At 35.7% G+C, this 24,089-nt stretch overlaps 1 protein-coding gene and 1 long non-coding RNA gene across 12 annotated transcripts in view; one reads left to right on the plus strand and one right to left on the minus strand.

The window, feature by feature from the left end:
• Positions 1–14,270, plus strand: part of LOC114288624 (ARM repeat superfamily protein) — a 59,045-nt gene extending 44,775 nt beyond the window's left edge. For 3 of the 8 annotated variants that reach the window (XM_082919472.1, XM_028232141.2, XM_082919469.1), the window contains exons 38-51: positions 1,081–1,262; positions 1,344–1,466; positions 1,561–1,621; positions 1,726–1,821; positions 2,619–2,719; positions 3,312–3,417; positions 3,540–3,653; positions 3,744–3,818; positions 8,112–8,213; positions 9,675–9,746; positions 9,834–9,919; positions 10,027–10,120; positions 13,398–13,505; positions 13,631–14,270. In XM_082919472.1, the coding sequence (XP_082775598.1) occupies positions 1,081–1,262; positions 1,344–1,466; positions 1,561–1,621; positions 1,726–1,821; positions 2,619–2,719; positions 3,312–3,417; positions 3,540–3,653; positions 3,744–3,818; positions 8,112–8,213; positions 9,675–9,746; positions 9,834–9,919; positions 10,027–10,120; positions 13,398–13,505; positions 13,631–13,762 (1,452 nt within the window). In that variant the 3' untranslated portion in view covers positions 13,763–14,270. Of the gene's footprint in view, positions 1–1,080; positions 1,263–1,343; positions 1,467–1,560; positions 1,622–1,725; positions 1,822–2,618; positions 2,720–3,311; positions 3,418–3,539; positions 3,654–3,743; positions 3,819–8,111; positions 9,240–9,674; positions 9,761–9,833; positions 9,920–10,026; positions 10,121–13,397; positions 13,506–13,630 lie in introns of all 8 variants that reach the window. The other 5 variants (XM_028232142.2, XM_082919470.1, XR_014363724.1 and 2 more) reach the window with 4 other exon arrangements.
• Positions 14,271–17,045: 2,775 nt separating this feature from the next.
• Positions 17,046–23,802, minus strand: LOC145822443 (uncharacterized). Of its 4 annotated transcripts, XR_014363729.1 has the most exons (6): positions 23,449–23,580; positions 18,171–18,194; positions 17,999–18,076; positions 17,835–17,927; positions 17,429–17,500; positions 17,046–17,348 (listed from the first exon to the last, which is right to left on the minus strand). It is a non-coding gene; the product is annotated as an uncharacterized LOC145822443 (long non-coding RNA). The 4 variants fall into 4 exon arrangements; XR_014363726.1 differs by lacking the exon at positions 17,835–17,927 and having other exon boundaries at positions 23,449–23,802; XR_014363728.1 differs by lacking the exon at positions 18,171–18,194 and having other exon boundaries at positions 23,449–23,798.
• Between the last annotated feature and the right edge of the window lie 287 nt (positions 23,803–24,089).

Raw genomic sequence — 24,089 nt, forward strand, 5'->3', positions numbered from 1 at the left:
GTGGAGTCTTATGTGCTCTCCTTTTGGGATTGTTTGGATTCAACCGTAGCGGGTAGTGGATATGCTGTGAAGTTGGCGTGGAGCAAAGGTTGGTCGGCGACAGCAGCGGCAATGGCAGCGGCGGCGTGTGTGGTCTATGCTCTTTATTTGATATGGCTAGTTTGGTTCGAGCGTAATAGGCGAACTTTTCAGGAGGTTCGTCACAGTGTTTCGTGGCTCGAGAGTTGCCTTCTTACAGTTTTGTATAGTTGGTTGGAAGGGAAGTTTGATCCGGATTTGTTTGTCCAGTTAGATTTTTTAGATAATATTATTGGTTAGGAGGCGGTAGGTCCTCTTTGAAGATTTGTATTATTTGCATCTTCTTGATGCTCTTTTAATAAGGCTTATTTATTTATCAAAAAAATAAAAGCTTCCCACTGTCAAATAGAACATTACATGCCACTGAGTTGTGAAAGAGAAGAGGGGAGAAAGAAGAAAAATATAAAAAGTACAGTGATGCAGTCTAACAAGCACGTGACACGACACAGATACACCAACACATAAATTTTGAAAAAATGTAGGACACAGAAATAATTTTATGTTAATTTTCTTTTATTACAGAAAATAATTTTTACAATGTCTAAAGGACAACATATATAAATTAATGTTAATTTTCTTTTATCATTAGATTCCAAATTATTTTATTCATATTTGTAATGTGTTTCACATGTATCTCAGCGATAGACACGTGTTCCCAAGTATCTTAAACATGTTTGTCTAAATTTTTTTTGAACGTGTGTCTAACATGTGTTGGGAACTGCCTGACGACTGTTGTGTTGTGTCGTGTCGTGTCGTGTCGTGTCGGTGTCCAGTATGACATGCCACCTTCTTAGGATGTAGTCATATAGTCTGAAATTTGTTTATTGTAATTCAAAATGCAATATAAATTGTGGAAATAAAATGTGATTTCCATCATATGTGATGTTATGTAAGTCATGTTTGAATTCTGTTGTTCAATTTTTTTTTTGTTTTTGGTCTTCTTCTATGACCTCTTAGTTAAAATTAATACCATGATTTACTTTTTCGTGATTATTTATACAGGCATTTTCTCAGCATACAGTACTTTCATTCTCGTTCCTGGAGCATGTAATATATGTCCTTAACCAGATGCCTATACTTAAAGGTGATTTGGAGAAAGGAGACAGTTCTAATCATAACACTAATGGTCACATAGACAAAGACATCCTGCAGGCTGCTATTTTTGCTCTCACTGCCTTCTTCAGGTTTGTGTTCAATTGCATTGCTCAGGTTCCAATTTCATTATACAGTCTATTGAATATTGCAATGTGCTATCTTTATTACAGAGGTGGTGGTAAAGTAGGAAAAAAGGCTGTTGAACAAAGTTATTCTTCTGTTTTAGCAGAACTTTTACTCCAGCTGGGAAGCTGTCATGGTTTAGCTAGTTCTGGTCAACAAGAACCATTACGGTACATGCACGGCTTATAATTATTAGATTTGAAAAGTGCATTTTTTTTCTTTTAAAATTTTCTTTGACCTTTTTTCCAATTTTCTTCTTTACAGGGCCCTTCTAATTGCATTTCAAGCATTCTGTGAATGTGTTGGTGATCTTGAAATGGGAAAGGTACACTAAGTTATGTGTAGAAGTTCTACTCATCTTTTGTAATTCCGGGGACTCTTCTTTATACTAAGTGCTGGATAAGAACAAAAGGAAAAATTTATTCACAGATTTTGGCTAGAGACAGAGGGCAAAATGAAAACGAGAAGTGGATCAATCTTATTGGAGATTTAGCCGGGTGTATTTCTATAAAAAGACCAAAAGAGGTAATATGATCCACTTGGGATTCTCTTTCTATAATTCCTTTTGTTTGTGTATTCTCACAAATCAGTATCAATACTTGTACAAATTAGAGGCACACAGAAATGTTGCACTTATCCAATACTATTTGAATTTAAATGCTGGCCTTATGAATAGAAATCATGAAAAAAGTTTATTTAGTGCATACGAAATGTGAATTTTTTGTTTGGTTTCCACATTTCACATTATAATAGAATCAGGATCGGGACCCTGGCTTTGACCCTTCCTGAAAGTTGACAAATTCACTCCACTCCTGGTGTGACCAAAGATTAAGTAATTTCTTGTTTTATTCTTGTTTGCCTTTTTAAAGTTTCAATGTTTAAATTTGATGATGATGTATAAAAATTAGAGGTCGTGACTTGGTGAGATGGCAAGTGTTATTCCCCCCCCCCCCCCCCCCTCCCCCTTGTGGCGTGGGTTTGAGTCATGTGAACTGACCTCTCCACAAAAAGTGGGTGGAGGGTTGACTACCTACTGCTGTAAGCAGCTTCCTTGTGCAATGGATATGATGGTGTATAGAATATTGGTGGGGATTGTGGTTAATTATAGTGTTTAATTTTACTTGCTCCAAAATGAAAGAATAAGAAAAAAATAATTTTAACTTTTAGACCCCATGCCACCTCTGTTCATGTTTGGGTGCAAATATGAAACGATATCCATGCTTGTGATTGTTCCATTAATTGATAACCCTTTCTAGTTGTGTGCTTTTTGATTTCATTATAATGCCATTTTAAATTTGTTCTCTTATGGTCGGTTTGTTCAGGTTCCAGCCATATGTTTAATTTTAAGTAAATCCTTAAACCGACCCCAAAGTTTTCAAAGGGAAGCTGCAGCTGCAGCAGTGTCTGAGTTTGTCCGCTACAGGTAATCTGGAGTGATCTGCCATCATGGATGCTCCTTTTCTGTTTTGTTACATGTGTCCTTTTTCTATTTTCTTTTTAGTTTTGTTTTTGTCTTTGGGTTTTGCATTGTTTCTTTGAAGCTTGTGTTTTCTTTGAGAGCCTCTAGTACCCGTTCCCCCTCCTCTTTGAGAGTGAAGAGCATATGATCTTTGGATACTCTTAGATCATTAATCTTGGTTTGGTTTATGATTCCATATAGCATTAAAGATCTACTTTTGAAAAATGAAAAAATTGTCTGTCTGTGGTGTAGAAAGAATTGTCTGGAATCTTTTAGTGATGTTAGAGTAGAAGGGGTGATGGTGGGGGTAGGGGCTGATTTGTAATTGATGATTCATATGGAACCATCATGTTCGTGTAACTTTTACAAATTTGATTTAATTTTTTTTTATCTTTCCATGCTTAAACTTTGCTGGTGCATAATCTAGAATAATTAAAATGCTGATGCCCAAAATTATCAATTGTGTTTTTTTATCTGAAGTCAATATATATCTTGAATTGGTTTAGATAATGTTCTGCTTTTCCAATTCTCATTTAATCTGAATTCCATGGTGCAGTGATGGTTTTGGTTCCTTGTTGGAACAGATGGTTGAAGCATTCTGCCGGCATGTATCTGATGATTCTCCTACTGTTAGACGACTATGTCTAAGGGGACTTGTTCAGGTCTTTTATATGTGTGCTTTTACATTTGTTGTATTGATCATAGCTACTTGTTTTCTTTTCTTTTCTTTTTAATTTTCCTTTATTTCGGTGAGTGCATGAACTTTTTAGATTTTGTCTTGCAGATACCATCCATCCATATACTCCGGTACACTCCTGAAGTTCTTGGAGTGATATTAGCTTTGCTTGATGATTCAGATGAATCAGTTCAATTGACTGCTGTGTCATGCTTGCTAATGGTAATTATCCCAACATTTCTAATTTCTTATGCAGTACTGTTTGAGCCAAGCTCATGTTTTTTCATGCACTTAATATGTCCAATTGCACAGGTTCTTGAGTCATCACCCAATGATGCTGTTGAACCCATTTTACTTAACCTTTCAGTCCGGCTTCGGAATCTTCAAGTATGCTCGCTTGCTTCTTTAGTTTATAGTGTTATTTTGTATTTCCATTGCTAGACACAAATGAAATACATCATAAGTTTGAACAAAATAACTTGAGATGTAATAATAAAAGAAAAACAATGTAGATTTATACCTATTAATCCCTCCAACTTTAAATTCTCAGAGTTAGTTTTATGTTGCATTATTCATTTATTTATTTATTATCTTTGAATGAAATATTCATAAATTTGGCATGTAATAAATATAAACTATAAAATTTGTATCCACCCCACTTGTCGTGTTCTGTATTATTTAAAAATTGTCATGTCGGCATTGTCCATGGTTCTTAGACATTGGTTCCACGGCGTAATTAATGAATCAAGTGCAAATGGACAACTTCACCCTGTCCTTTTTTCTTCCTGTATCTATTTGTCATCTCTATCGTCTTACTTGGTAATACAATATGTAAAAATTTATGTATTATTGATTGATATTTGATTACAAGATTGATGTGTTGATATATTGTATTACAAATCAGAGTGGCATTATATAGGAGAGGGTTTGGGTAGTAGGTGTAGTGTAGTGGAGGTGGTAGGTGTGGAGAAAGATAGTGGAGATGGTAGGTGGAGGAGTAAATTGGTAAATTCTAACAGCCCCCCGCAAACTCAAGGAGGATAGAAACTAACCAACTTGAGTTTGAAGAGAGGAACAAAACAAGAAAATACATAAAAATAAAAAAGGATAGGAGACACTGTATGGTCGTGTCAGACCGTTGGTGAAGACACTGTATGGGGTGTCATAACGTTGTAGAGGACACTGTATGGTGGTGTCAGACCGATATAGAAGACAGTTTATGGGGTCATGTCGGACCGTTGTAGAAGACAGTTTATGGGGTCATGTCGGACCGTTGTAGAAGACAGTTTATGGGGTCATGTCGGACCGTTGTAGAAGACAATGTTGTGACAGTTTACGGAGTCTTGCTGGACCCTTGTAGAAACTAACCGGAATCAATGTCGGGACAGTTTACAGAGTCTTGTCGGACCCTTGTAGAAACTAACCGGAATCTATGTCGGGACAGTTTACAGAGTCTTGTCGGACCCATTAAGGAGCTAACCGGAATCAATGTCGGGACAGTTTACAGAGTCTTGTCGGACCCATAAAGGAACTAACCGGAATCAATGTTGGGACAGTTTACAGAGTCTTGTCGGACCCATAAAAAATCGCATCCTCAAAAGGTGCGCCCAATTTTTCAAAAGGCGTGCCATCAAAAGGCGTGCCCAAGTCATCAAAAGGTGTGCCGGACATGATGGCGAGGCACGTGGGCGCCTTGGCTTGCGTGCCCGTTTGTCGGCTGGTGGCAAGTGGCGCGCGATGCGCGTGGCTGCCTCGGCTATATAACCAAGGTTGAGGCAGAGGCTGTGCAAACCAGTTGGAAACCTCTGAATTTTGGCAGTCTGAAACACTCTGTAAACCCTGCTCTGAAACACTTAGCAACCCAAAAACATGGCCTCTTCTTCCCGTCCAGCTACCCAGAACCTGCTCACGCTCTTTCCAGAACTGAACGAGCCCACAAGAGAAATAACTGGTACGGTGGCCAGTGAACCTCAACCAAACACCTCTGGTTTTGCTCCATTGAACTTTCCGATGCGGTCGGTGGAGCAAAAAATGGCGGTGCAAACTGATATTGAGGCCAATCAGTATACTCTGAAGTCATGTGTGGAAACCATGACGGCGGTTACAAATTTGTCGAACCGGCTGCAGAGTAGGACAAATGAGGTGCAGCATGTAAACGCCCAACTGGCTCTGCTCCAATGCATGTATAAGGATGCGCGAGCAGAGATAAGCGTGCTAAGGGCAGAAAACAAGGAGCTGAAGCGGAAGGCCACCGTGATGTTCCGATTTGGAGGGCCGCCATATGCGGCAGTGGAGGAGTATGGGGGAGTGAACTGGCTCGGCGGTGTGGAAAACACGGAGGCAGCACCGTCAAGGACTGTCCAAGACGGAGGCAAGAAGAAGAGACCGGCAGCAGAGTAGATCGGTGGGTGGCCGTCTGCAGAAAAGAAAACAAAGTTGTTGTTGTTGTTGTTTTTTTTTTTTTTTTTTTTTTGTTTGTTTGTTTTTTTTTTTTTTTTGTGTAAAATGTGGATCGGGGTTGATCCCGATATGAATAAAATGAGTGTATTGTGCAAATCCGAATGGCGAGCAGAAAAATTAAACTGGAATGAAATTTTTTTTTTTTTTTTTTTTTTGGTTAAAAAATAATAATAATAAGAATAATAATAATAATAAATAAAATGAAGTGGGGGAAATCAGTGGAATCAATTAAGGCTAGGATAATATATTGGAGTGGGGAAAAGAATGATGAGAATGTTGAGTATATAATAAAATAAAAATGGGTATATGAAAAAGAGTAAAAAAAAAGGGTTTTAGAGAAAAGAAATAAAAATAAGAGAGTTGAAAATCAAACAGAAGAAAGAGAGAGGACAAGCCCACGTGGGTTGCCTCGTTTTTTTTTTTTTTTTTTAATAAAATAAAATAATAAAATAAAATAAAATAAAAAGTGTCATAAAAGAGATCAAATAGCACATGGGGCTGTTATTGTGTAAAGGGAAATATGATGAACCCACAGAGGCGGCGAGAGAGGCCTCAAAAGCAGGGAAATTTTCAGAGCTTGTTTTTTTTTTTTTTTTTTGTGTTTTTTTTTTTTTTTTTTTGCTCTGTGTTTAAAGGAGGAGGGAACTCCAATTCACTGTATTCCACTTCTGATTCGAATCGAGTGGTTTATGCGACAGAGACTTTGTTTTAATCAGTGAGTGAGAAGATCAAGGTTTTGGAAGAATCAACGTCGGAGAGGAGAGATCTGAGATCGTCGACGGCAATGATGAAGTCCTGGTAGTGAGCTCTGCAGACATCTTCGATCTCAGCCTCCTTGGATTTGGAGAAGTGGCGGAGATGGTGGAGGAGAGTCTCGGGCTTGCCGGAGGCGAAGGCTTTGCGGACGAAGGGGCCTAAGTCTTCGCCGTTGCAGATGGAGGCGGAAAGGAGGAGTTGGTCGAGTTTGTCGGCGGAGTCGCCGCTGTCTGTGGCGGCCGAAACGACCTTCCGGCGAGATTTGAGGGTTTTGAAGTGGTTTATTACCCGCGGGCAAGCACTCCAGAGTTCTGCATCAAGGCTTCATCTGTGAGGGCTTCCATGAGGATTCAATGGGCGGAGTCGCCGCTGTCTGTGGCGGCCGGAACGACCTTCCGGCGAGATTTGAGGGTTTTGAAGTGGTTTATTACCCGCGGGCAAGCACTCCAGAGTTCTGCATCAAGGCTTCATCTGTGAGGGCTTCCATGAGGATTCAATGGTGCTCTGGGATGAGGTTCAAAATGCCATTTGAAACCGAGGATTCTTCCCGGATTAGCTGGTTCATGGGAACCATAGCTTCTGTTCAGGATGCTGACGCAATTCGCTGGCCTAATTCCCCATGGAGGCTTCTCCAGGATGTGTTGATTGCAATTGAATGGAAAGTGTGTGTGTATGTTTGTTTTAGCCCAGATGCTCTCTGTCTTCACCCCCAACGAGAGAGAGAGAGAGAGATTTGGTTGAGGGAGAGAGCCGTGGGCCTTGGTGATCGATAGCTCAGTTATGGGATTTGTGGCAGCGGATGGAAGGTATGTGTAGAGGTCCGGCGGGCGGCCAAGGCGAGGCTGCCGCCCGCCGGTGAAGCAGAATTACTAGCTTCTCAACCTTGCTCTGATACCATGTAAAAATTTATGTATTATTGATTGATATTTGATTACAAGATTGATGTGTTGATATATTGTATTACAAATCAGAGTGGCATTATATAGGAGAGGGTTTGGGTAGTAGGTGTAGTGTAGTGGAGGTGGTAGGTGTGGAGAAAGATAGTGGAGATGGTAGGTGGAGGAGTAAATTGGTAAATTCTAACACAATACAATCCATTACACCATTATCCCTACATTACGAAGTTCAAATTCAGAACCTTCACTGTGTTCCGTCAAAAAAATAAATAAATTTGTGTTCGTACGTTAATTGGGAGCAATGGCTGACTCAAATATAGTGCATTGAGGGCCCCAATACATGTGAATGTATTCATTATTAGCATCTTTTAGCTTTGGAGATGCATCTAGCTTAATTCCTAGGAATTGGGTCTTTGCTGCGAAAAAGTTTGTGATGAAGTTTGGAATGTACGTTATCCACTTTGCATGTTTTTATTCCTGTCTGGTTTCTAAAATTATCTAAGAGTCTGAAAATATAATATAGGCTACATCTGGCAAAGCAATTAATTTATGTATTGAATGGAAACAGATATGCATGAACACGAAGATACGAGCCAATGCCTATGCAGCATTTGGAGCTCTAAGCAACTATGGAGCAGTTGGGCCGCAACGTGAGGCTTTTCTTGAGCAGGTCTGTTATTTGATTTGGACCACATGATTTGAGATTATTCAATGCATTATTAGTGAAAAGAAATTGATTAATGATTTTGAAATTTGAAATTGTTGATTTATGTGTATTTCTCATGAGTAGAAAACCATGGGTAAGCTCATTTTCTAACAAGCTTGGTTTCTAAACTGGGATGCTCTTATTTGCAAACTGTACTAGCATTTTCCTTTCTTCGTTCTATTGCACCATTTTCCCATCTTTATCTAGAAAAATCCCATACATGATTGAACTGGCTGTTGGTTGAAAGAGAGCTACAGGTATAGCCATTGAAAAGGGAAGACTGGTACCTCTTTCATTCTATAAACCAGTATTCTTTTATTCCTTTTTTCTGTCTACAATAAGAATAGAACTTTTGACCCTACTTTCTTTGTGAGATGCTAGACATGCATTGCTGTGCAACACAGGCTTTGACTAAATGATTTCCAATGACCTCAAATTCGTACTTGGATATGGTAACAAGCAGCCATTTGGTATTAATATTCATCTCTCATCTGTGTTTTGTCCAAACTTGACAGTGTCATATCTAGTCATATTTTCAACACGCTATTATATTTCATGTACTTGAGTAGCAAAGATTCTGATTTGCTGGTGTACTGTCTTCTTATTGTTTTCTGACAAGTAGCTGAACAAATTAAACTGTCATGTAGGCAAATCAGTGATTTAATATTCATTTCAATATATATATGTATATCTTACACTTGATAATTTGATGCGACATGGTCATATTCTAGTCAATTGGTGTTGTATGTGTTGTGAAGATGCGGAAACTATGGATTATTTTTTTTGCATTGTCTTGTGGCTTTTCGTTTGTGGGGATTTATATGTTCTCTTTTTGAGATTGTTTGGGTACAACCGTGGAGGGTGTTGGACATGTTATGGAGTTGGCACGGGGCTCGGGTTGGTCGTCGACGGCTTCGTATGTGGACTTTGGTGCCATTGTGTTTGATGTGGCTAGTGTGGTTGGAGCGCAATAGACGAACGTTTCAAGAGGTGTCTCATACTGTGTCTTGGCTTTAGAGTCGTTTACTTACAATTTTGTATAGTTGGTTAGAAAGGAAGGTTGATCCAGATATGTTTGCTTTTTTAGATTTTTTGGATGATGTGATTGGTTTGGAGTTGGTTATTTTCTCATTTGGGGTTTTCTATATTATTTGCATATTCTTGATGTTTTTTAATAAAATTTGTTTATTTATTTATTAAAAAAAATAAATTATATATATATATATATGTTTATTTTCTCTCTTTTTTACTAACAAATAACATTCGATGTTCTTTTGTAAACGTACTTTTCAACGTACTTGTGTATAATGAACTCTAATGGTGCTAGGAGTTCTTAGTGGCCCTTCATCAATTAAATCAATCAAACAACTATTTTTGCATTCTAATAACCTCAAAAGCTATTTTGATGTCAATTGCTGGTCTCAGGTACATGCTGCCCTGCCACGCTTGGTTTTGCATCTTCAAGATGATGATCTCAGTGTCCGGCAGGCTTGCCGGGTAAATGATTAGCAGTTAGTCCATTTGCTTTCTACTTGTTGCTTTCTTCAGAGAAATCCTTGACTAACTCATATTTTTATTTTATAGAACACCTTCAAAAAGATTGCCCCAATAATGGAATTGGAAGGACTGTTTACCCTCTCCAACACACATTGTTTTAACTCAGACCACCGGTATGCATTTAACAATACAAAACTGTCATTACTTATCATGTTTGGTTGACCTTTTGGGCTTCCTTATGGCTGAAATTTTCAATGGTAAACCTTTTGTTTGTTTCTAGAAGTGACTATGAAGACTTTGTCAGAGATCTAACAAGGCAGTTAATTCAACATCTAGCTTCCAGGATTGATACTTACATGGCATCAATTATACAGGTTTAGCCTTCTGCTGAAAAGCCCTTATGTCTAATTGCGAGCTTCACTATATTTCATGATTTGCAAATTATGTCCAATGACAGATCAACCTAAATTCACAAATCTTTTTCAGGACTATTTAAAGTAGGCTATTGATTCCTTTTGTAGTTTTCATTTACTTCAATATCATTTCTTCAACCCTGGGGCTTCATCTCTATATTGTAGGCCTCAATCATATTCTTTTCTGGCCTTTTCATTCTTAGTCCTTGTCTTGCAATCAAGGTTTTAAAAAGCGGCCGCAACCGTTACGTAACGCTGTTACGTAACGGTTGTGGTGGTTACCGCCACCCATTACGGCCGCTTTTGCAGTGTGATTGAGATTCACATTTGTGTCGGCCGTAGCGGTTGCCATAGTGGTCGTAACGGGGCTGTAACGGCCTGTTACGCACCGTTACGTAACGGTTCCGAACTACTTCTTTCAAAAAAACACACAAAAACAAAGCTGAAAATGGGGGAAGAGGGATAGAGAGAAAATGGAAGATAAAGAGAGAAGATGGAGGAGCAAAAGAGAGAGAGAGAAGAGGGAAAATGAAGAATATGTTATTGATTTGTTGGAGCTGTAAGACTTATGTTATTCTATTCAGCTGCTATCGCTCAATCATTTTGTTTGTGTCTATTTATATTTTGTTTGAAAATAATAATAGTAAGTGTGGTCATTATCTATTTGGTTTCGTTAAAATATGTATATTATATATATATATATATATATTTAGGCTCTTATTTATTTTCTTACTTTTGTCATTATTTATCTTATATATAATAGTTAGTGGTTAATTTTTTATATAATATAAAGTCATTAATTATTAGAATAAAATGTAAAAAACTCAGTTTATATTGATTTAAAAATATGAAATATATTGGATCATACTTAAAAATTTACAAAAATTGATTAATATTTATTTTAAACCCAATAAATATGATCATGGAAAAAAAATATGCATATCGGTAAGTTTTTTTCAAATTGTGCGAAAAATAAAAAAATTCACGGTTCCGATTACCGCAACTGTTACGCTACGGCCTTTACACCCTGCAACTGCAACCGCGCCACTGCCACCGTTACGGCGACCGCAACCGCTTTTTAGAACCTTCCTTGCAATGCGTGGACATGAACAATTTTGACACAATCTGCAACCACGACTTGAACTTGACACAAGTTAGAAATTTGGGTTGTATTCTCAACTTTGTCATGTTCACAAGACAAACTTTCACAATGTCGATAGGGCTTAACAATACAATACTTTGTGGGGTGGGGATGTGGTGGTTTAGGACATTCAGCTACGGCGCCAAGTTCAGGACTGGGAGGTTGGTTAGTTAGGGGAGTTGCTCAGTTTTTTGTATGGGTTGGGGCTTTTGGGTAGGAGGGGAAGATGTGTTGGTTTGGAATGTGGTGGGTGCAAAAGGCCAGTTCTCTATTCAGTCCTTTTATTTGAGTTTGGTGGGGGAGGTGGTAGGGGAATTTCCCTGGAGGAGTATTTGGGTGCCTCGAGTTCCTTCTAAGGTTGTTTTCTTCTCGTGGATGGCTGCTTTAGGGCGGAACCTTACAATTGACAACTTGGTTTGTCGAGGGCATGTGTTAGTGAATTGGTGTTGTATGTGTTGTGTGGATGCGGAGTCGGATGATCATTTATTTCTTCACTGTTCCGTTGCTTCGCGCTTTTGGGGGCTGATTTGTTCTCTTTTTGGGATTAATTGGGTGCCGCCAAAGGGGGGTTTTGGAGATGTTTTGGAGCGGTGTTATCAGAGGCGAGCCTAAGCGCTTGCCTTAGCTCTAAGCGAGGTGAGGCGAGGCGAGGCGAGGCTGTAGCGCTTCAAGCACACTGAGGTGAGGCGAAATGGTGAGGCAATGGAGAAGCGCATGAAGCGAGGCTTAGGTGATGAAGTGAGAGGCGAAACGAAGCGACGCTTCACCAAATTTTTGCCTGATTTCAGTTCGAATCATCTGGGCCCTTCATCTGGATGACTTTTGTGCAATTTACGGGCATGCGTTGCACTTTATAATTGCTTTCTACTAAATAAGAAGTCGAAACCCTAAGTCGACTTCGTTCGTCGACATTGAAGGGCATACCCGAAGTCGACTTCACCTGGGTCTTCTTCTTTCTTCTTTAGACGTCGTTCTAGTCGACTTCACCTGGTGAGTTCCTTCTTCTTCCTTCTTCTTCCTTCTTTCTTTCTCTTTTCTTTCTCCTTTCTTTCCTTCGACTTCACCTGGGTCTTCTTTTCTTCGACTTGAAGAACACTGTCGACCCCCCCCCCCCTCTTTCTTCCCCTCTGTTCTTCCTTTGTTCATTTTTTCCTTCGACTTGAAGAACACTATCGCCCCCCCCCCCCTCTTTTTTTCCTGGTTATTTTAATTCAATTAATTATTTTTCTATGTTGTTTTTTTCCATCATAATTTTTTTTCAATTAATTCAATTAATTTCCTGTGTTAAAATTAATTCAATTATATTTTAAAATTAATTTTTTTTTCAATTAATTCAATTATTTTTTTTCTGTGTTAAAATTTCAATTAATTCAATTAATTTCCTAGTTATTTTAATTCAATTAATTTGTTTAATTTCAATTATTTTGCTGAAATTTTAATTATTTTGCTGAAAAAATTTCAATTAATTTTGCTGAAATTTTAAATATTTTGCTGAAAAAATTTCAATTAATTTTGCTGAAAAATTTCAATTATTTTGCTGCTAAAAATATGTTCTTTAATTTCTTTATGCTGAAATATTTATATTTTTGTCTATACCATTTATTTAAAATAAATATCCTTTCTGGTCGCCTCAAATCGATGAAGCCCTCTCCTCGCCTTATCGCCTCACGCTTAGGCATTAGGAGACCTTGTCGTCTCGGTTCGCTTTTTGCCTTTAAAAACACCATTTTGGAGTTTGAGAGGGGCTCGGGTTGGGTGGCGTAAGTGATGGGTGTGGTCGTTGGTGTCGTTTTGTTTGATGTGGTTGGTTTGGTTAGAGAGGAATATACGAAACTTTCAAGAGATTTATCGTTCTGTTTCATGGCTAGAGAATCGGCTTTTAGTTACCATGTATAGTTGGTTGGAGAGTACAGTTGATCCGGATTTGTTTGCTTTTTTAGATTTTTTGAACGATGTAATTGGTTAGGCGTGTTTGTATTCTTTTCTAGTTTCTTTGCATTCTTTGTATCATCTTGATGCTTTTTCAATAAAGTGCTATTATTTACTTTAAAAAAAAAAAAAATGAACCTTAGACTGGTTATATTCCTGTTAGTGCAGGCATATGATGCTCCTTGGACGGTTATTCAAGCGAATGCCATTTACTTCTCAAGCTGCATGATTTGTCTCTCAGATGATCAACGCATCTCAGCTCTATATTTTTCTCAGGTCATTCTCAAATGCATTTGCTGTCACTGATAATTGATGACTAGACATGATTTGCCTCGTACTTGTTCTGCCCTAAATTATAGATAAAGTGAACTCATTAGAATATATAATCTTGTCTTCCTTAGATGTTTATTTTGTTGGTGGGCAAAATGAGTCGGTCTGCTGATGCAATCGTTAGAGCAACTTGCTCCTCAGCACTAGGCTTGCTCCTCAAATCCACCCTTTCACTCTCATGGAGAACTGCTCGGCTTGACTGAGTGGACTCGATTAGGAGGTGCCATGATGCAGAATCTAATAAGTAGTGATTTTTGAACTCAAGGATGAAAATGCCATTTCACTGGAAGGTTTGGGCAATGACTCTCCGTGATGAAATGTATAGCAAGAGCTTGATCTGGTTGCGTTGTTATGTGAAAGGGAAAATAAACTCCTTAAATTACAAGATATGAAGCGAGTCGACAGAGTAAAATGGGTTGGGAAGCTCTGTAACTGTGTTGTTTGTATAATGTACAGTTGCCGATGAATATCACTATATAGTGGATTGGGGCTGTAGTCATTTGTATATTAGTTAGAGTTAATTGTTGAGGCTTGCTTTGTAAATTGATGTCTTATGTCATTTGTAGTTTTACATAAAAGACCTCGTACGGAATTTGTGGTGGTGTATGTTGTAAACTAAAGTTTCGATAAGGGATGCGCAGCTTCCTCTGAGTGGACGAGCGTCGATAGTTCGAAAGTTAATGAAATAAATTTTATTTTGAGTTGCACTAATTCCAGTCACCACCTTGGTGCCTTATGTCCTGATAGACATGCATAGAAATTGTTGTTGTGTTTGGATCTTGAGAAACAGGATGAAATTGTTAAGGATTATAGTAAAGAATGAAATTGTATCACTGAAATAATTAAGTTTAAAATCAAGAATTCACATGCAAAACCTGAAAAATCTGATCCATTGCCATCCCTTGGGAGGAGAGGAAGAGGAGACAGTGGTGGTATGGGAGCAGTTAGGCGGCGTAGGGAGGAGGGGGCTGTCAAAGGTGGGCTAGGAATTCACGAGGGATGGGGGCTGGGAAAGGGTTGCTAGAGAGGGAGGTGGGGTTTGCTGAAAGCATTTTCAGTGGCGGGGTTCAAAGGGCAGGGTTGGGTTAGTAATATAGTGGGTGCTTAAAAAACAAAACGAAAGGAGCAAATTTATTGGGTGTTTGGAAAGTTATTATTTTAGTTTTTAGTTATTTTATTAGATTAAATTTTTTGTGTTTGAGAAGATAATTGAATTTTTTTATAATTGGATGTGATGTTTGTGAGAAAAAAAATAAAATGATTATGAATTTGATGTGACGTTTTATTTTATTGATTATTTTAATTTATTTTATCTTTTTGTGAATTTTAACTAAAAAGGCTACAATTTAGTGTGTGGTGGTCCAAAGAAGAAAATGAGGAGCAAATTGCAGCACACTATTTAAACTGCTCTCAATGTAGTTCCCAAATTTTTATTTTTATTTTTTTAAAAGGAAAGGTCACATACCTTGTATTTACTAAAATTAAATTGAGAGAGGAGGACAAGAAAAGCATGAAAGGCCATTTTAGTGGGCAGAAATAGACACCAAGGATCCTCTAGAGTGAAATTTTTCTAAAGTTTCCTAGAGTGTTATATTGTATGGTTCAGATTTACTGGCAAGTCACATCAGAAAAATTGATGTGACTTGCCAGTAAATCTCAACCACACAATATAGCACTCTAGGAAACTTTAGAGAAATTTCACTCTAGAGGATCCTTGGTGCAGAAATAGATGCAGATAATAGATATGATATGTGGGATGTTTTTGTTGGTGTTCTGACTCTCCAAGTAGAACTGCGTGACACCGACTGACTTGTCAAGTGTAAAGTGTCTCATCTGGTCTTTCTGTAAAGGAAAATGCCTGGTAGCTCGAAGCTACCAGGCTCGAAATGGCTCGAGAGGAAGAGAGGGAGAGGGAGAGGGAGAGGGAGAGAAAGAGAGGGAGAGGAGAAAGAGAAGGGAGGGAGAGGAAGAAGGTCGGCGTCGTCGCAGCCCCGCCCCGCCGTCGTCGCAGCTCTGGCCGCCGCTGCTGCTTCCTCCTCCGTCGCAGCCCCGCCTCCGTCGCAGCCCAGCCTCCCCTCCTCCTCAAACCGGTTTTTATGGCCCCCTCCCCTCCCTCCTCCTCCTCCTCCTCCTCCTCCTCCCTTCTCTTCTTCTCCCTTCTTCTTCTTCTTCTTCTTCTTCTTCTTCTTCGTTCTGCAAAACCAGGAAAAAAAAAAAAAAAAACAAAAAAAACAAAATCGACACCAAAACGACGTCGTTTTGGTGTCGAGCCGCGGCATTCGAGCTACGTAGCATGATCGTTCTGTAAATGCTGAACCATGGCTTGTCAAGGCTTTGTCAGTATATTTCATATCTTTATGTTTCAATGCATACATTTAGGAATTATTTTAAATCATCTAAATAAGTATATTTTTTAATTTTTTATAAAAAAAAAATACGTAAAAAAATAAAGAGGTAATGTAATTTAAAAAAAATAAAAAAAAATGTGTTATTTTAGTTCACTCCAAACAAGTTCTTACAACTGTAAACGGATAGAACTAAATCGAGTATTGCAATATTTGAGCTTGATTCAATTAACTTTATGAGTGTTCCGAGTTAGTTTTCTAAGAGTGGTCGATCAATACAAGCTAGTTTTTAAAAGTAGTGTTTGATCAATACATTTAATTAGAGTTGCAAATGAATTATGACTTAATCTATATATATATATACACTAGGGATAAGCCGTGCCTGAAGGCACTGTGAACAATTTTTGTTTGAACGTGCTATGGAATTCATTTATAATAAATCAATTTAAAATGACAATATCATTCCAATTTAAAACTTCACATAAAATAGGAACAAAAGATATAAAGAAAATTGAAATAAATAACTAATAAATTTAAAAAATTTTATTTCCTAATGAATTTATCATGAATGTAGGCTTCTCACCTTATTCACATAATTTGGGTGATGCCTTCAAGAGTTCCCATCTTATTCTCTAACATATTTTCAAAATCGGTCCTGTTTAATAAATAGTTCAAATCATTCTAATAAGACATTGAATATCAATAGGAATAGTTCAAATCCTCCAAACTTTTTCACAGTCTCAGCTAACTACTTATAAATAAATGAAATAAAACTAATCCAAGTTATTTTAAAGACTAACCTTATTGTTAATACCATAATATCATGAATGATACAACAAACCCAAGCTAATTTCACAACCAACTGTGTTGGAAAGTCAGAGGTCCTGAAAAGAAAAATGAATTCAGAAACAAACCATGAAAATTCATAACCATGATAGGGGGGAGGAGGAACTAAAGTATATAAAAATTAAGAGGCAATAATACTATAACATCATCCTTCAACCCACCAATAAATTATTCATGCACAATAGACACTAATTTTCACAAAAACCATGTCAAGCACATGTGACTTCCACCAAAATATGTAAAGATACTAAATTTAGTGAATTTTCAAGAGCACTTTACTGTCCACACTCAATAACCATCCATAAGATCCAACCTTTTATATTGATAAAAGACTTTACAAAAATATCAGAAATTCAATGAAGTACATATTAATAAGAAGCTTTACAAAAGTGGTTAACATCAAGGATATACTTTACAAAATATTTGTCAACTTTACAAAATGTATGCCAAATAATGTCTTCAAACTTGTTCTTTTACAAAAAGTACTTGGCCACCCCTAAAGCGCTTGGACATCTTCAAACTTGTTCTCCATCACATTCTGAAATGTCCATGTATCAACTTCTGTATACTTTTTCCAGTGAGGAGCATGCACAACAATCTAATATTTAAAAAACAATAGCATTAGCGTATTGAAACAATACGAAAAATAGATATTGAAACAATATGGACCAAAGATACCTTATTACAATTCCATCGGAGCAATGTGGTCTTATTTATCCTCTTGAGCTCTATAGCTTTTTCAACCGAATCCTACAAAACTTTGACTTGATCATAATTTAAACACAATTTTAATTAAAATACACTTTCAATTTATTTCCTTCTTTCATCATTTGTGTTCTTTTTTACACTTTAGTTACTTCCCTCTTGTATTAGGAAAATTTTATATATCTTTGTAAAAAGATCCTTTATAATTTTTTAAGGATGCATAATTTAGTTTAAACATCATTAAAAGCATCATGTCCATCTTCACAAACTTTATAGTAAAAAAGAAAATTACACAGAGATTATGCATCCTCCAAAATATCACATTCTCCCTATGATTTTCTTTACACATGTTCCAAAACAAACTTGAAAACAACCATACCATTTATGTATTTTTTATTCCCTTTCTTGAGTAGTTTTCCTTTCCTTTTCCTTTAAACTTTTCATTTTCCTTTGCCTTTACCTTTGCCTTTGCCTTTAAAAGAATAAGCAAAAATTATTAAGAAAAAAATATGAGAAGCAAATAAATTTGATTAGTAGACTTACCCAACGAACACAGAGGACATTGAAGTCTCGTTCATTATGGATCACAACAATGACATTTCTGTTTTGAAGAAATTGAACCTGTGTATATATAGAAATGCATTTGAAAGGTCAAAGAAAAATTATATTAAGAAATGAAGTTAAATAAAAAATGAGTATAGAGATCTAATATTACTGTTTCCTCTAACATATCATCCACCTGTAAAAAATAATACAAAAGCATTTGATTATGAGAAAAATTATAAATAATAACTAAGAAATTAAGCCTCGATTCATAAACTATAATATGAATTAAAAAATATGAATATTGTGTATGATATGAATTAAAATGAACTCCAAGATTGTTGAAGAGGTTGAAACACCAGAGATCTATAGTAAAGAAATAACTCATTTAATAGTGTTATAAATAGATTGGGTTTAAATACCAATAGGTTGTACAATGACTATTTGATTACTTAATTGTGCCATAATTTAAGTACAATGAGTTATTTCTTTCTCATTATAATTTTAATTTTTAACAATCAAATAAAAACAAAAGATCACAAAACATTACTTTGCAAAATAACCCAAATCATTTATCAGAACACTAATCATATTTGAAACACTTCAATCTCATTGATACTTTATTTGATTCATTGGAATGAGGTAAATGATGATTTCCATTGCAATGAATTTTTCATTATTCTTTTAGTCAACCAAATATGAGAAGTGCAAGGAATCTTTGCACTTTATTACAATGAACCAAAGACTACATTAGAGTTTCATGTGACATTTTATTCCAAAAGATTAAAACATAGGGGAAAGGAAAACAGGGGAAGAAACTCAATCAAATTGCCAAATAAATACTATGAAAGTAAACAACATTTTCCCTTCCTCTAATCAATTATCAATTTGAAGACACTGCAAGTCCAAATTCTAAGCTAATCTAAATATGCGAAATTCCTTTCAATCTAGAGATGTTGTACGTACAGTTGGTTGTTGGATGAGTTTTGGTCCAAAGTTTGCCGCTTTTGGCACTAATTTTTTTGGCCAGGCACATCTTGTAGGAGAGAGGTTACATTGTAAGAAGAAAACGTTGCATATGAAAAGGCTACATCCAATTGCAAGAATAAAATATAGGAGATGTAGAAAGAAGTAAATCTATTTAGGACTAAGTTCCAAGTTAGAGTTAAAGACCCAAAATTTATTTTTGAAGTTTTTTTTTTTTTTTTCATTTTTGGTTTTCAGGTAAGTAAGGTACTTTAGATTGTAATTAACTCTATCATCGAGGCATTACTTGAACATAAGTTGTCTAAATTGGCAATTAACTGAACTCTACAAAGAGTTAAACCCACCCAAGCGTGGCTAAACAACCAACAAAGTCAAACTCTAAACAACCAACAAATATATTCAAATCAAACTCAACCACCCCAACCTCATAATTCCAGAAGCTATGAAATTTTCCTCTATTTTTTTTTTCCAATAATCAAACACTCAGACAAAATATATATATATAATGATAGGAAAAATCCAAAAATCAACAATTTTGACTATCCAAGCCTATAAACAACAATTCCTATTTAGCAAAGTTCAAAGCTATATCCGCTAAACAACAATTTCCAGCAACACATAAAGTATATGTTAAAAAACTTAAATCCCATCCCATATCCCAAAAATGTATGATTTCCTGATATGAGAAAACAACAAAGAAAACAACCCATTTCCATTATTCATTCAAAATCAACAATGATTCAAGATACAACTATAACCTGCTCAATCCATTTCAAAAGCATAACAACAAACTAAGCATCACTGTAACAATATAATAAATATATTTAAAAAAAAAAGAAAGTTGAATGTAACAATCAATCTTTAAAACAAACTAAAATAGATATGTAACGATGTAAAATGAAATGAAATGAAACGATGGGTGTTGAAGGTTGGGGTGGGGAGAGGGCTTCGAGCGAGGGAGTTACATATCAAAGTTGTTGGGGTGGGGAGTGGTTTTTTCGCTAAATGTCATATAAGACTCTGTATTTTCTTACCTCTTCATTTTGGTTTTCCCCTTTGGCTTGACACACTTTCAACTTGGAGCACGAAACTCATCATTTTTGCAATATACATTCATTGGACTGGACCAAACAGTTGCATATAGTTCTCTAGTTGTGTGTAAACTTGATGTTCTATCCATTTCTTGAAAAACCAATGTTTTTGACTTAAGGTTATATTAGTTGCTAAAATCAGATGGCTTAAGTTTTGCTATTTTTGAATACATACTTGGGTTTTCTATAGCCAAATACAATTAAAAAAAGCCACAACTATATAAGAAGCCAAAAAGCAAGACAATCCATTTCAATTATCACAATCCAATTTACAGGATTAATAAATGATACTGATTACTTGAAAGTAGAAAAATGAAAGAAAAAAATAGGAAAAAAACAACCCATCATTGGATTATTATTAGAAAAAACAGCCCCAAAATGTCTGATTTCTTGATTAATTCCTAAAATCAATCCATTTTAATTATAACTTCTTAATACAATTATAAATTTCTTAATACATTCATAATCAAAAGCATGAACAATAAAATGATTCAAAAATTATAACCTGCTTCATGCAGATTTATGGATAAATAATTCAAAAGCATGAACAACAACAATGCAACAATCAACAACAACAACAATATAACATGCTTCACACAATCCACAATGGAATTAAATTGTTAAAAGGTAGTTTAAAAGAATTAAATTGGAATTATGTTTAAATGAAAAAAAAGAAAAAAGTAAAATTATATTTCATTCATATTTTACTCACTGTTTTTTCTTTTATCTTTCCAAATCTCTACATAAAACCATGATTCAATACCCTTAATAGATTCATACAAAAGAACTATTGTATTGAACTTTATAGCTAATCCACATAGATTACATTTTCTTAAACAAAACCAAGAAAGTCTACAGTAGGGATGAGGTTACCAATTAAAGCAAGGTTTCAATTTAAAAATTATTGATCAGTCATGCACTCAGATACTTTGATTAAGGCAAGAAATTAATGTCCTCAACTTTGATTATGTTCACAAATTAAACTTGCAACTCCGTTATTGGTCAATTACTCTTCTTGGATATCTAAACAAAAATCAAAATTAAGTCTAACAAATATATCTAAACAAAAATCACAAATTGAACTTGCAACTCAATTGTTCAAACACATTTTTTTTTATATACTTGGGTTTGTTGTTTCCACTGGCCTTCTAGCCAAAGCAGAGGAGAAGAATGGTGTTTTCTATCCAACAAAATTGCTTTGCCAACTAAGCAAACTCAAGAGTAATTTTATATAATGCTACAACTAATAGATTGTAGTTTAAATTCGAAAAGTTTTCTTTACTTCATTTCACTACTCTCTAAGTTCACCAACTAAGCAAACTCAAGAGTACTTTACACGGTGGGACATGATTTTAGGAGAGAAGAGACCAAAAAAAAAAAAATAACTTGCAACAAATCTTATTACTAAGCAAAGAACTCGCGTTGTGAGACCTGGAGCACATCTTATTACAATTATTTGTAATTATTTATAAAACAAACAATAGAAACCAATACGGTGGATACAAACCAAACTGTAAAAAAAAATATGTAGTGAATCAAACAAGAATATTCACATTAAAATGTATTCACATTAAAATGTATTAACAAAAAATTGTCCATGCCTACAACATTACTGATATTTCTAGTGAATTGTAGGCAAAATTAATTATCTCATGGTAGATACTAAAAATTTTAGGTGTATCATGTATAGACACTAAAAATTCTTGGTTCAAAAGATTGGTATTACTGAAATTGGTTTTCTTCTATAAATTAAGATTAAACAAAACTAAGATGAGCAATATAGAGTAGGGATGAAGTTGCCAATTAAAATTTTATTCAAGTCTAAGCATATGCCCAAAAAAAAAAAAAAAAAACAAAAACAAAACAAAACAAAATAAAAAACAAAAAGGAATCTCAGTCAGGAGTTTAATTTTTTTAATTTAGAAATTGTTGATCAGTTATGCACTCAGATACTTTGAATAAGGCAAGAAAGTGATGTCCTCAACTTTGATTATGTTCACAAATTAAACTTGCAACTCAGTTATTGTTCAATCACTCTTCTTGGACAATGATGGATAAACAAAAATGATGACAGGGTATCTAACAAAGATATACATAACAAAGAAAAACGCAAGAATGGTAATTACACAGGTTATATACTCTATACACTCTAACTAATCATCCCTTCAAGAAGATGACAAATAGCCATATTATGATTGTCTATTTGTTTTAGTTTCCATTGGCCTTCTAGCCAAAGTAGAAGAGAACAAACCTACTTTGCCTTGTTCACCAACTAATAGATTGTAGTTTAAATCATGAAAAGAGATATGAAACCATATAAATCATGAAACAATATAAGTTCACCAACAGTTTTCTTTACTTCTTTTACACGACGGGACATGATTTTTAGAAGAAAAGAGACCCAAAAAAAAAAAAGAGAGAGAGAGAGAGATAGAGAGAGAAAAAAGATGAGGTAATTGAAACCATATAAAGCGTCTTAACCATGAACATCAACAAATAAATCCAATCCCCAAAGATATCCTAATGGCACTTTCAAACAAAATCAGACTCCAATCAAAATTGAATGAATTCCTGTAACAAAGCTAATCATTTCGAGAACTTGACATATCTTAATCCAAGAAATTATTCATGAAACAAACACAAACACAACCCTTTATTGGCCAAGAAATTGAGTGAAGCATCTTATTTCTTTTTTTTTTTTTTGTAATTATTCATGAAACAAAACTGTATAAGAAAAAAATGTAGTAAAATCAAGCTACAACTAAACTGTAAAATCATTTAAATCCATAAGATAGATGTTCCATCCAGAGTCAAGCCCACTTCAATTAAACTAATGTCGAACAATGCAACTCTCAACAACCAATTCCAAAGACTTTTGCTTGAACAGTATAATACTGTGAAGGACCTATTTGTGAATTCTATAATTCTGTTAAGGGCGTATTCGTTGAAATAGAAAAATGAAATGTGATTTAGATTTAAATGAGACGACGACGACGACGACGAACAACAACAACAACAACAACAATAATAATAATAATAATAAGTTGATAATTGTAAGAAAAAATTAATAAACCAGACTTATAAATTTGATTCTTGCTCCCTCTACCCCACCCACCCCAATTTGATTTTAATAAACCCAAATAATGATCAATCACAAACTGTAAACATCAGACACAATGTTTCAATCACAAACTGGACAATGTCTCAATCACAAATTGGACAATGTTTCAATCACAAATTGGACAAATCTGTTGATTACTGAAATTAAAGATTAGAGTAAAGATTATCCAAAAATTAGAGTAAAGATATCCAAAGATAGAACACATAACCAACAAAGTATAAATACTAAAGAAAAAGCCCAGGTTTGCTCACCTGAACAGTATGTATACCAGATTATTCCTTTTGCAGCAGCTCTGTCGTCAATATTCAAGGGGGTTTGGGCTACCAGTGTTGGGATAACAGAAAAAGTGAGTAAGGAAGAGAGAAGATGAAGAGAGTAATAAGGAGTTTGGGGTTCGGTCGCCGGCAAGGGTTAGGCGGAATGGGCTCCGATGGAGGTAGAGAGAGAGGCAGAGTGCCATCGTCAATATTCAATGGTGTTTAGGGTTGCCACTATTGATGAAGATTGTGATGCAGAGAGAGAGGGAGAAAGAGAAGATGAAGAGAGGGAATGGGCTCTGACAAAGAATGGGCTTCGATGGAGAGAGAGAGGGTGTATGTTTTCCAAATTTGAAATCATCAGAAAGAGATAAATGAGAGAGAGAGAGAGAGAGAGAGAGAGAGAGAGAGAGAGAGAGAGATTGGGTGTGCGTTGAAAATGAGAGGGACAAATGAGTGTGAGATATTTTGAGCCCTTAGATTAAATCAATCTAATGGTCTAAATTTTGACACAAGGCCAGAAGTCACATCAGGATTCAAATTCTGAACTGTTTTGTTATATAGATATTTTGGAAGGGGTCATTAGTTGGACATGCGTTGTAAATATTTTGAGAATTATTTGAAATGTGAAAGTA

The sequence above is a fragment of the Camellia sinensis genome, chromosome 3 (assembly GCF_055761805.1).
Source record: "Camellia sinensis isolate YWXY chromosome 3, ASM5576180v1, whole genome shotgun sequence".
In the NCBI taxonomy this organism is placed as follows: Eukaryota; Viridiplantae; Streptophyta; class Magnoliopsida; order Ericales; family Theaceae; genus Camellia; species Camellia sinensis.